Here is a 12,980-nt window from a genome sequence, read left to right on the forward strand (position 1 = left end):
TTTGAAGGGAAAAAAGGAAAAAAAGTATCAAGCTTTTTTTTTACGCTATATTTTAAGCCCGATTTGAGTGCGTTATGACTGTGTATTTATGTAAAAGTTGAGTTTTTTAACTAAAAGGAAAAAAACTTTTTTTTTAAATCATTCTTATGTTTCTCTCCAAATTCATTTTTATTAAAAATTATTATAAATATAAACTATCATTTATTATTAATTATTATAAATATAAACTAAATCTGTATAATTATATGATTGGATGGAAAGAAAAAAAATATAAAAATATGAATAATAAGGTAATTTCCATTATTTAATTGAAGAGAAGGAGAAAATAAAAGAGAAAATATTAACTTGTAAAAACAAAAACAATATATATATATATATATATATATATATATATATATATATATATATTATTTCCTTTGATTTTCTTCTGAATTTTAAATTTTTCTCTCCTCTCCTCTCCCATTTTGTTTCTTTCATTGAGAAACGAATACTAAATAAATAATAATACTAGTTATTATATGTAACATTTTTAATACAAATTATATATAATATTTGATAACTGCGTAATTATTATAAATTTAAAGTATATTATAACAAACATGTTTGCCATACCATATATTATATATTTTATTTCAACATGTATCTTATTTTAATATTATATTATAATAATACGAATTATTAAATTTAAACATATGGTAATTGTGTGATTATTTGACTAAATGATAAAAATACTTTATATAAACTATATTTATTTTAACAGTTCATAATTAATTTCATTATTATAGATAATGAAAATAATTATTAATATAGTTAATTATTATAAAATTATGATATTATGTTTTTTAAAATGATATTATCTATTGTCAATACTAATATTAAAATAAATTATACTTATATATATGCTACTGGTTATCATTATTAACACAGAAATAAATTATATAAAAAAAACCATGCAAATAATTTACATAAATTTACATATATTTTACATATTCTTATATAAGTCATTTATAAGAGTACTTCAATCAAAAATAAAAATGCATTAATATTTTTAGATATTTTAACTGTACAAATATTACTCATCCTGAAATATAAAAAAATCACTTTAATATTAATTAATACTAACTATTATATGAAAAAAATATATGGTATATTTTAAAAAATACTCCTAAAAATAAAATAAAAATCACATACAATCTATTATTAATAATTCAAAAATTAAGATTATCATGTTGTCAAATAAATACATATTTTGTAAGAAAAATATATATTATTCCAATAATTAATAAACACGTAATTATTAATTTTTAAAAATAATTTAAATTATTTATTAAATTAAAAAAATGAATTCAACTAAACACGTATTCAATTAGTAGACAACACACATGATCACATAACATTAACCAACAATCAACTAATTGAACACAACTGATGATATCTTAAAGTTAAGATTGAATCGTTCATATACTATCTAAATTTGATCATTAACAAAAATAATTATTTTTCAAGTTTTATTTACCTTCTAACTAAATTTCAAATTAGACACAACCCCTACTCCAAACTAATCAAGACCCCTTTACCACCTAAGCGTTAAAAAAAAATATATAACATTAACCAATAGACAATCATAATTCAACACAAAATCATCATTTTAACAATCAAATGACTATTACAAGATTAAAATAATAATACAATTATATATTATAAAACAAACTAATAATTTTCACATACTAAGTATTATTAATATTAGCATAAAAATAAATATGTTCATTAATATTATAGAGTAATAGGTTATTAATATCAACATGAAAATAACATTTAAAATGAAAAAAATTGATATTTTACATAATCTTGCAATAATTTATAAATTAAGAAAATTTCAAAATATATTAAAAAAAACACAAGTGCCAAGTTTAGTTTTTCTTTTTTATCCGGAGGAATTAAATTAAACACAGTATTAGAGAAAATTTATAATATTCAGAGACTCTCTTAAACCAATTGAATTAGATTCTTTTATGAAGTTTAGTTTATAATAGAATACTAGAGTAAATACAAATGGATATAAGTCTTCATTCTTCAACACCACAATCATTTCACTGACATGATGCTAAATTTGACATCATTTATAATTACGAGTGGATGTGACGAGAATTCCCCACCCATTTTCTTCTTTTCCCTCTTTTCTCACGGTACCTGTAGTCTAACATAGACAGCTTGTCTTGGTAAAATCTGATACTGATAGTAGAAACTACATATCACTTCAAGAATATGCTGGAGGATAAAAGCCATTCCATTCTGATATATCAACTATCCTACAGACTACAGTGCGTACATTCTCTTGTATTCACTGTTTAAAATCTCTTGGTCTGATGCATGAGACATAGAGAACGATCGACTCTCGGCCCTCAATTTTGTCTCCTCCATCCTATGCAAAATTACACAATAGCACATGGAGCCAATTGTAGAGAGCATTATCAAGCTTCCAATCACAGTAGCATATATTGCAAGCCATCTGGAGTGTGATCCCACCACCACGTATGTAAGAGAAATGAAGGCAATGGAAATGAAAAGGCAAGCCATCCACATGAGCTTGTTAATGACAAAAACGAGCTGCTTCTTTGCCTTTTGCTCAATCACAACGACAGAGGTTTGAACCACCACAACTGCCAGAGAGATGAACAATGCCAGGCTGTCAAACACAAAAAATATTAGGAAAGCTGCATTGTTTGCTATATTTGCTTGTCCAAGTGAAAATCCATGTGTTTTGTCTTCAACGTATTGACCAGGGACTGTGAAGATGGCTGCAAAAGCAACTGTAGCAATAAGAACGGCAACAACAGTAGCAGAGTTTATCGCATTGTTCAGGCCACTAATGTGGAGCTTTTTCAGCTTCTTTGCAATTTTCTGGACCCTCATGCCAGTCTGACGTGTCTGTTGGAGTTGGGATTGTACGTCATGCTTTATGTCACTGACAGTCTGCTTGAGTTGCTTTGATGGATTTGGAGGTTTCCTTTGGTCAGTAGAATTGGCAGCCCCAGCATCCCTCAATATGGAGACGAGTTCTGGACTTCCAAATTTTTCTGCAACATCAAGAGGAGTCTCTCCAGCCTTGTTTGTAGCATTGATGTTGATACACTCCATTGATAACAAGCAGCGAACATTCTACAATTAATAATAACTAGTTTAGGATAGACATTGAAAAAATCACAAAGAGGTCAGATGCTTGAAACTTAGTCTTGGAATCATGCTGCCTATTCGTAAGTGGTAAATTTATATTACATATGTTTCTTTTGAGTTTACATTCATCCCTAAGTTTCAATTGCGTGTGCACGCACAAAACTGCCTCCATCAAATTCAATGCTGCTAGATCACGAAGGTAAAACCAGAAAAAAAAAATCTTAACAAAAAGAGTAAATTATACTAATCAGGTTTCATTGAATTTGCAGTAAAAAAAAAAAGGTTTCATGAAATTGTATTTATTATTAGAATATTACATTTCCTATTAATCAGTAATTGATTGATCTTGTAATTAATACTGATTCATTTTTTCATATTATAAATAGCATGAGATGTGGTCTACATTGACACATAACATTACACAGTAAATAACACTATTATATGGTATCAGAGCTAAGTTATTCTTGATAGGAAAGACGAAAGTGGTTCTCCATCGAGAACCTATTGTCCTTGGTGGACCTTTCTACTCATTGCCTGTCTTCTAACGACCCTTTTTCCTTTTCCAATGAGCTTTGTGGCGGCTGCCGCCATCACACGCCAAACAATTTTCTTTTCTTTCTTTCAGCGTGTGTTTTTCTATTTGCGTGAACAGTAACACGAAGTGCTGCAGGCTTCTGTTCACCACTGCCAAGTCTTCCTTTCTTCGGTTTGACCACACCCACGAAATCGCCCCCCTTTGGCGACCAAAACGCCGCCTGATCCACAGTCCAGCAACCACAACATCATGCTTCTCTTCCTCCGGTGACCCTGACCAGTCCCCTGTTTGGCTCTTTTTTCATGGCTTTTGAGATACCTTCTAACTCCACTTCTGCAACGACGTTCACCAACGTCCCTCGCACAAATACATTTGTGTGCAGCTTTACTTGCGGGTGAACAGAACCCATGCCCATTATTGGGCATATTTGGCAGCCACTGCGCTGCCCTTTTGTTGTTCTGCACCAGTGACCTTTCTGAAGACCGCCACGATGTTCACGTGCACGGCCAACTCAAAACACCGCCGCACGCAACCCATGCACGGTCCTGGCACGTGAAGTTCATGCACACGATGCGTGACGCATCTCTGGCCAGCGTCACATGATCTTCTCTCCACCTCAAGGCATCCCCAGTGGATCTTTTTGTTTTTTTCACAGGAGAACAGTACCGTCACCATCACCGAAGACTGTCACATCGTCCACGTGCGCAACTAACTCAAAACACTGCTGCACGTGGCCCCATGTAGGGCCTTGGCATTTGAAGTTCACGCACTGAACGCATACGTATCTCCAGCGAGCATTACACTAGTCTCCATTGTCACTGCAGGCCTTCTTTTCTATCGGGTTGACCACATTTGTAACAAGCTTGGTTCATATAACACATATGCTCCAGCTAGAGGGGGAGGGTGAGATCATGTTTTAATATTATTCATGATATTTTATTTATTATTAGAATATTCTGATCTTGTAATCAATATTGATTCCATTTTCCATATTATAAATAACATGAGGTGTGGTCTATATTGACACACAACATTACACAGTAAATAACACTGCTATAAAATTAAACAAACCTATCCTGCTTTTTTAACATTTACAATGACCAGGAAGCATACTGTAATGTTTTTCAAATGATTAAGGTAGGTTAGTGTAATGTATAAAAGAGTGTCAGTGTATATTTTTAAAAAATTAAAGGGATTAGTGTAGGAGTAGATAAAAGCAAGGGGAGTTTGTGTAAATGGAATCTTAACAAAAACATAAAGTTTGTCTTGTCTTGTGGCTAGGGTGATGCAAGACAAAGGGGGTCAATTATTCACTGGATCGATGTTCAGACTTCAGATCACTATAAATGGGATACTTCATGCTACTGTAGCAACGGTATTTTCATGTTTAAGTGACAGGCAATAGTCATATCCCTTCCGATATATAAACACGTAAAATTATCTGCTTCTTTAGGCCTCCACTCTCCCTTATATTCACTTTCATTTGAATACTCTCATTTTGTGAGGTGGTGAACTTCACTCTCCTAACATGCATCTAGTATATCTTATATTTCTAACATAAACTAACAAGTTTAACAGGGTGTACCTGATATAAAAAATCAGTTTAAATATATGCTATATTTTCAAATTAAAATACATTCCTAATATACATATGATACATCCTCTTATGCTGCCTTTAATAATAATTGAACGGTTTAACAAGCTGTAGCTGAATATTAGAAACCAATTTTGAATATATATATATATATATATATATATATATATATATATATATATATATATTCAAATTTAAAATAGTATCTTCTTAAAAGATTCTAGTACCATGTTGATTTATCTTCTTCAAACTCTCATTATTTCTTTATCTCTTTACAAATTCTCATTATCTCTTCTCAAATTTCAAATGACAGATAACAATTTTACCTTTCTCTCAATTGACTATAAAAAACAGGGTACGGGTAATGTTTTTTTAGGTCGGGTACTGTTAATGTCTAGAGTCACAACTTTCACACTTGTCATTCAGAAATTTTTACTTGTCTGCATGCCAGTAGGTGCATCTAAAAACAAACTCTACACTACACAATGTAAATATAGCACTTTTGGGTTATCTTAGTTTGCTTTCAGAATATCTTACAATTAAAATGTTCAAGAAACAATTCCCGACTGAAAAGTTTTAAGTTCAAAATAAGTTAAACCAAAGTTCAACCCCAAATAGCAAACTAGCGTTATTCAGAATAATACTAAAACTTGAATTCTAATTTTTGATACATAAAGTTGTATCAATTAGTATCAGTTCCAAATGGCCACTCAGAAATTGAAGATGTTGGAGATAGGTTCAGAGGTTTGATGAGAAGTTATCTCAATATGATCAGCTCAAAGAAAGTAAACAAATATTGGAGGAAACTGTCCAAGCAACTAGGGAAATGAAGCAAACCACCATGTCAGAAGTAGAAATCAACAAAAAGCAAAGTAAAAACTTTCATGGAAGAAGACCAAAAGTTAGTAACCTCCAATAAAAGGGGTGGTGTTAGGATCTATCACAGTGTTATTTACTGTGAGTTGTATGTCAAGGATGACCCACTCATCCTTTATTTATAATGAGCAAATAGGATCTGCATTAATTACATAAAATCAATCTAATCTAAGTAATAATGAACAAATCCCTAATTTCTCTGTAATGATAATTAAGAGAATAATATATAATTCTAACACTCCCCCTCAAGCTCAAGCATATGTCACATGAATTGAGCTTGCTACAAATGTGGTCAACCTGATAGGATAGAAAACTAAAGGCGGTTTGTTGGAGACACGTCACGTGTCATGTGTGTGAACTTCACGTGCTAGGGCCCTGCATGGGGCCACGTGTGGCAGTGTTTTGAGTTGGCTGCGCACATGGACGACGTGGCGGTCTTCGGAAAGGTCAATGTTGCAGAACAACAAGAGAGCAGCACAGTGGCTGCCAAACAGGCCCAACAATGGGCGCGGGTACTGTTCACCCGCAAAGAAAGCTGCACACAAATGTATTTGTGCGAGGGATGTTGGTGAACGTCGTTGTGGAAGCGAAGTTCTAAGGAATCTCGGAAGTCATGAAAAAAGAGTGAAACAGGGGACTGTCAGGGTCACCAGAGGAAGAGAAGTATGATGTTGTAGTTGCTGGGCTGTGGATCAGGAGTTGGTCGCCGGAGGGGGGCCATTCCATGGGTGTGGTCAAGCCAGAGAAAGGAAGACTCAACAATGGTGAACTGAAGCCCACAGCGCTTTGTGTTACTGTTCACGCGAACGCTGAAAGAAAGAAAGGAAAGTTGTTTGGGGTGCGACGACGGCAGCAGTGGTCGCCAGAAAAGTCATTGGAAAAAGAGAAAGGGTTGCTGGAATATGGGCAGCAAGCAAAAAGGTCCACCGGGGACAGTAGGTCCTCGGTGGAAAACGACTTTCGTTATTTCTCTGTCAAGAAGAACCTAAGCTCTAATACCATATCATTATGTTATTTACTGTGAGTTGTATGTCAAGGATGACTCACTAATCCTTTATCTATAATGAGCAAATAGGATCTACATTAATTACATAAAATAAATCTAGTATAAGTAATAATGAACAAATCCCTAATTGCTCTCTAATGATAATTAAGAGAATAATATATAATTCTAACAGAATCCAATTCCAAAGTTTGGGACTTGAGTCCCACATTGAAAGTATGGGATTCTAATGTGGGGCTTATAGGCCTTAGGCTCTCCAAGACTCCAACTACAAAAGCTAGCATTTGTGGTGTGGTTCTCCCAAGGTTCTTATTAGGTGCTGATGGTGCATCTTCAGAATTGGACTCGCCTTGGTGGCATTCATGTTCATACATTAAAGAATTTCCCAAGAAGAGGGCGTTGAACCCACTGAATGGCTCCACACATGAAGCAATTCTTTCAATGCCAGGGAACACCGGTAGATCAAGAAGTGCCTCTAACTTTCTTTCACGTGAAAGGGGAGGCTGATAAAGGGCCACAGAGGATATGAGCAACATAAGAAGTATTTGAGAGTGATCTGCTCACTAGATTTGGTCCTGGTGACAAGCATTAAGACAATTCCATCAAACAATTTTACAAAGGGGGACACTGCATGGTTACTGGGTACCAAGAGGAGTTCTAAAGGTTGGATAATAGGGTGGTAGCCTGGTAGGATAGTAAAAAAAAGCTATAATTATGGCCTTGTTAAGGATTCATAAGACAGAGAGTCAGAGACCAAGTAAATTTTTATGTTTTAGCATATACCATGCAGAAAACTATAGAACTAACGAATATTAGGGTTAGCGTTTTTTTTTTTTGCACAGCAAAAATCGATATAGAATTTTATATATAATGTAGTACTAGGTGTACTGCATACAGGATAAAGAGTACAAGGCAAAATTGCCTAACCCATCTGAAAATTACAAGATAACATTAGCTGAAGCCAAAAAGAATCAACCCCTAAGTCAACTCCTCCCTCAAACTAGTGGACCATTGATTAAAATGAATATGGAAATCTTTGTCCATACATTTTAACCAGGCCCATGAATGGAATAAAGCTTCATCCATGACTTTTTCGGAGTTGAAATTCTGGTTATTAAAAACCATTGAATTTCTATGCTTCCAAATAGTCATGGATAGAGCTATCCAAAGCACTGCCCATCTATTGTCTATACATCTTTTGCTACTCCAGCTTGAGAATTGGATGAAGTGATCTTTGGGATCAGTGGTGAAAGGACCCACTCTGTCAGCCCATCTCAAAACCTCCCACCAAAGGCATCTAGTTCTTGTGCAATCAAACATGACATGACCAATAGTTTCCTCCTCTCCATCACATAAAGGACAGGAATACGATGGAAGGCACACCTGCCTCCTTCTTAAGGGTTAGCGTTTTATATTTTTGACCTATTGAAGTCTTCCATTAATTTAATGAACGGCCCCTCAAAATGTAAAATTAGTCTATGGAACCCTCCAGTCAAAACCCATTGCTCTGACCTTGAAATTGAGGTCCCCTAATGGGTCCTAGTACATCATTGAGCAAACAAGAAAAAATAAAAGTAACAAGTCAGCTACTGCTTGTTTTTGTTTCGAGGTATTAAAAAGCAGTCCACAACTGTGATTTCGGCTGAAATGTCAAGGTTTTTGGGGTCTCAACAACCACATTGTGCCCGCATCAGCCACATTTGTCTGCAATATCAAGGACCGCAATGAAACTGCAGCTGCAATTTAAAACCTTGTTTAGCTTAGTGGCCAATATGGCCGCTAACAGCTGTGCAGTAGCCAAAAATGTGGCTAACTTGTCTATTTCCTATTAATTTCTAATCCACAAAAACAAGTATCAGATGAAAGACAAGGATGCACAGTCACCGCTGAACAGAAATAAAGACTGTCTACATAATTAGTTTATCATGGCTAATATGCTTTATACAGAATGAATAATAAAAGAATAAAGAATCACCTGAGTACGGCCCTTCTTTGTGGCAATATGCAATGCTGTATTTCCTTTATTATCTTCCAGACTCAAAACTGCTGGGTCAGGTTTTACCAATTCCAGCAAAATTTCTTCATTTTGCCCTTTCACAGCCATGTGTAGGGCAGTTTGACCTTTCTTATCAGTCCTAAATCCAGTGCTTGGATCCTTGTTTAGTAAGGCTTTCACAACTTCCAAATGCCCCATTCTAGCCGCAGAGTGAAGGACAGTTTTACCATTATTCCTGGCTATTTTAGCAAGGTTAGAATCTGATTCCAGAAGGAGCTTAACCACATCAATATGACCTTGAGTTGCAGCTGTGTGTAAAGCAGTTGAGTTGGACAAATCTGTGGTCATGGCCAAGTTGGGAAAGGAGTGCAGTAGTTCTCTCAGCACCTCTGCAAGATTATTTTTTTCTTAGTAAGCGAATGGAATAGCAGGCATACTATTTGTGAAAAATATCTTTGGTTCTCCATACCCAGGCTTCTCACCCATGGTAGTTTGGCTGAAATTTAAACAAAACTATCTGAAAGGAAACACAGTAAAACCATTGAAGCCAAATATAAGGTAGCAAATAATAAGTTATAATCTTAACCCGATCTTCATGTCAATTTACTGAGAAGCCACAATGATACTACTACCTTTCTGCCTTCTCTAACTTCATTTTTTTCCTTCATTTTCAATATGCATAAAGAGAAACAATTGCACAGGCTGGGGTGACGATGAAGGGAAGAATAGAATCATTCCTGGACATTGATTGTTTCTTTAACTAGGAAACACAAATGTCCAACAGCTTTCTTAAACAAGTCAAAAGTTGACAAATCCAACTTGCTGCTTAAGCATACAAATTTATGGAAATAGACTGAAAGGACAGCATGGATTTTGGGTTTTGGTTTACATCTTAATTAACTAAGAAGCAATAAGTAAGATATCACACCAAGCACAATCTTTTTAGGGTATTAAGCTCCATTCATTTACATAGTAAAATTGTTCACAAAATCAAAAACAAAGAAAAGAAACAATTATAGGGACCTTAGGCCCAAACATAATGCAATGTTGTATCTTACCAAGATGACCCTGCTTTGCAGCAATATGGAATGGATCATAGCCATTTCTGGCTGCAATAGAAGCAGTTTGCAGGTCCAAGTAGTTAAGTATCTCACTAACAACCAAAGCATGCCCATTCTCTGAAGCGACATAAAGAGGGGTCTCCCCCTCTAGGTTCTGCTTTGCCAACAAATCTTTTGTCTCATTATTAGAATAGTTTTGAATTATCTCTTTCACTCTACTCAAGTTCCCTGCCCGAGCTGCTAAATGAATTGGTAAGTCACCACGTTTCCCAGGTGATTCCTTGTTCTTCTTCCTTTCACTTCCCATGAAGCTGAGCTGCTTCTCCATAACAATGCGAAAACTTTTCTGTTTTTCCATAAATCCACGAAAACTCTTCTGTTTTTCCATTGTAGATGCCCGAAAACTGCTCTGTTTCTCCATAGTCACTTGAAAATCTCCTACCATACGAGTGGAAATTTACTATCTCTCTGTGAGACAAAAGAAAAAAAATGACAAGACCATCAATTTTCACCGCTAATCAAACTTACCAAAACGTATAATCTGGTTTGTATATAACAAACACGCTAAATTGGATAAATATAGTCATCAAGAATCCAAAGATGCCAAGAAGAAAAGCAGACGGCAAAAACGATTTTATCTAATCATATTCTCCATTGTCAACTTGGTAATCAGAGATGCCCCGTAGACTAGAAGGGCAAACACAATCATACAATATCATGATTATTAGAAATTAATTCATAATACCTAGATGCTAAGGTCGATGAAGGTGGATGGATAAACAGATCGAAACACAGCAAGTCTGGAAGCTCGGAGACCGATTTCCACAAACTCAAGACTTAAAACTGTTCAGAAGCCAAGTCTCGTGCATCTAAAATTTCTTTCGAATAAGAAACAATCAAAATTTTGGGAACAAAACCACAGCTGAAAGTGACACTAATAGCGCCATCAACAAGTAGAGAGTAATTTACTTCTCTTTTTTGGTGAAATGAGAGTAATTTACTTTATGCTATGCTAAACACGAAGGGATAATCTCATAAACAAACAAAAAGAAAAACACGAAGTGAATAATCATCAGTTCATTGGATTAGAATTTTAAAAGATTTTAAAATATTTGTTTAATAAAAAGTCTTGTAATATTTGATGAGAATTTTTTTAAATAAATATTTTCTTAAGAAGTATATATTCTTTAAGGAATGTAATAAATTATGGTGATATTTAATTAGAATTTATATAACTTAAAAATTCTTTTAATATAAAAAATATATAAAAATTTTGATGTTTTTTTAAGATAAATTTTATTCTACTTTTTAATATAAAACATCTATTAAATAATCTTATTTTTTAGATTTTGTTAGACTTTTTTTTATTGGTTATTATAATTTTTTTTTCTCATCACACATATCATTTTCTATCTTTAATATCTAAATATAAAAAACAAGATCACCTTAATTAAAAGAGATACCGAAAAACAATCAAAAAATAATATTATTTAAAAAGTGTAAACCATATATGTTTATCTTATTTTTTTTAAAATAAAAAAATGTTAAATATAATACTCCTACACTATTATATTTAATTTCTAAATAAAATTAATAATTATCTTATATGTTAAAACTAACCATACTTTTCATATATTAATTATACTTACATATTCCATTTAATATTTTTGTGACTAGACCCTTAATTTTGTCCTTTCCAGGATTAAATATCCCTGTGTGTTTTTCTGTTGCTGTGCACTTCATAAAGTCTCATGACTCTTGTCAGGTCTCATCTACAGATAGCTATTGCAGAAATTCTTGGATAGACACACACCCAATACATACTCTTTGCACACAACCAATAAAAAATAACATGTAAATTAAGAAAAATCTAACATTTTAATAAAATGTGATTCTTCTTTCTTCCTTCCTCGGATCTCCATGGTTGCCCACGTATTCTCCTCCACCTTCTTTTTCTTGAAAAAAAGTTATTCTTTTGTCCATTTTTAGGACAAAGTGTTCTTCCTCCTATCTCCATTGTTGACAGTAACAGACAACACCACATTGATAATAACAGCTATGTTTACGGGTCATTGATTTTTTTTATCAAATTCAAGTTTCAATTCAATCAAATTTAATCAATTTGGTTCAACTTAGTTTTCATATTTTTTTTAACCTGACTTAATTCAATCCATTCATAAACGGTTTGATTTGATTCAAGTCACAAGTTATCCATTTAAATTTGATTTTTCTTCTTAAAATTACTATTTTATATATTCATCCAAATATTCAATATAATTAACACTATTATCAAATAGTAAATTTGATTTATTAATTGCATTAACATAATATTCTTCAACGAGATCTCCTGTAATAATCTAAATCAAAACTATTTCCTATAAACTAATTTCTGAGAATAAGCCTGAATTTACTACAACCAAATTTGTTACAATCAAATTTGTTAAAACAAATAAACAAAATATGGTTCATTAAGACTAATTCCTTAAGAAGTTAACTTGGAATCCTAATATTAGTGTAAGGTGCTTTGATGTTTGTAACTCCCAACATTTTAATTGTTAATATTTTTATTAAAAGATGCAGTACCACACCACCTTTCTTGATTGTCAAATTATTTTTTAGTTTTTAATATATATATATATATATATAATTAAATTTATATTTTAATTATGGATTTAAGGATCAAATCAATGGGTTAATTGATCTATAAATCTAAACTCATGATACAACTCCTACATGAACGA

General features: G+C 33.2%; 1 protein-coding gene across 1 annotated transcript; it reads right to left on the reverse strand.

Annotated features, from left to right (window-relative positions):
• Positions 1-1,986: 1,986 nt before the first annotated feature.
• LOC100801135 (ankyrin repeat-containing protein At5g02620) lies at positions 1,987-11,254 on the reverse strand. The gene is made up of 4 exons (XM_003521795.5): positions 10,985-11,254; positions 10,237-10,707; positions 9,158-9,567; positions 1,987-3,159 (listed from the first exon to the last, which is right to left on the reverse strand). The coding sequence occupies exons 2-4, from the start codon at positions 10,682-10,684 to the stop codon at positions 2,317-2,319; spliced, it is 1,701 nt and encodes a 566-aa protein (XP_003521843.1). The 5' UTR covers positions 10,685-10,707; positions 10,985-11,254; the 3' UTR covers positions 1,987-2,316.
• Between the last annotated feature and the right edge of the window lie 1,726 nt (positions 11,255-12,980).

Source organism: Glycine max, chromosome 3 (genome assembly GCF_000004515.6).
Source record: "Glycine max cultivar Williams 82 chromosome 3, Glycine_max_v4.0, whole genome shotgun sequence".
In the NCBI taxonomy this organism is placed as follows: domain Eukaryota; kingdom Viridiplantae; phylum Streptophyta; class Magnoliopsida; order Fabales; family Fabaceae; genus Glycine; species Glycine max.

Excerpts from the sequence above, each read along its gene's own strand:
- LOC100801135 (XM_003521795.5), bottom strand. The coding sequence starts at position 10,684 with ATGGTAGGAGATTTTCAAGTGACTATGGAGAAACAGAGCAGTTTTCGG. Across the intron at positions 9,568-10,236 it reads TGCAAAGCAGGGTCATCTTG|AGGTGCTGAGAGAACTACTG; the intron begins GTAAGATACAAC and ends ATAATCTTGCAG. Across the intron at positions 3,160-9,157 it reads CAAAGAAGGGCCGTACTCAG|AATGTTCGCTGCTTGTTATC; the intron begins GTGATTCTTTAT and ends TATTAATTGTAG.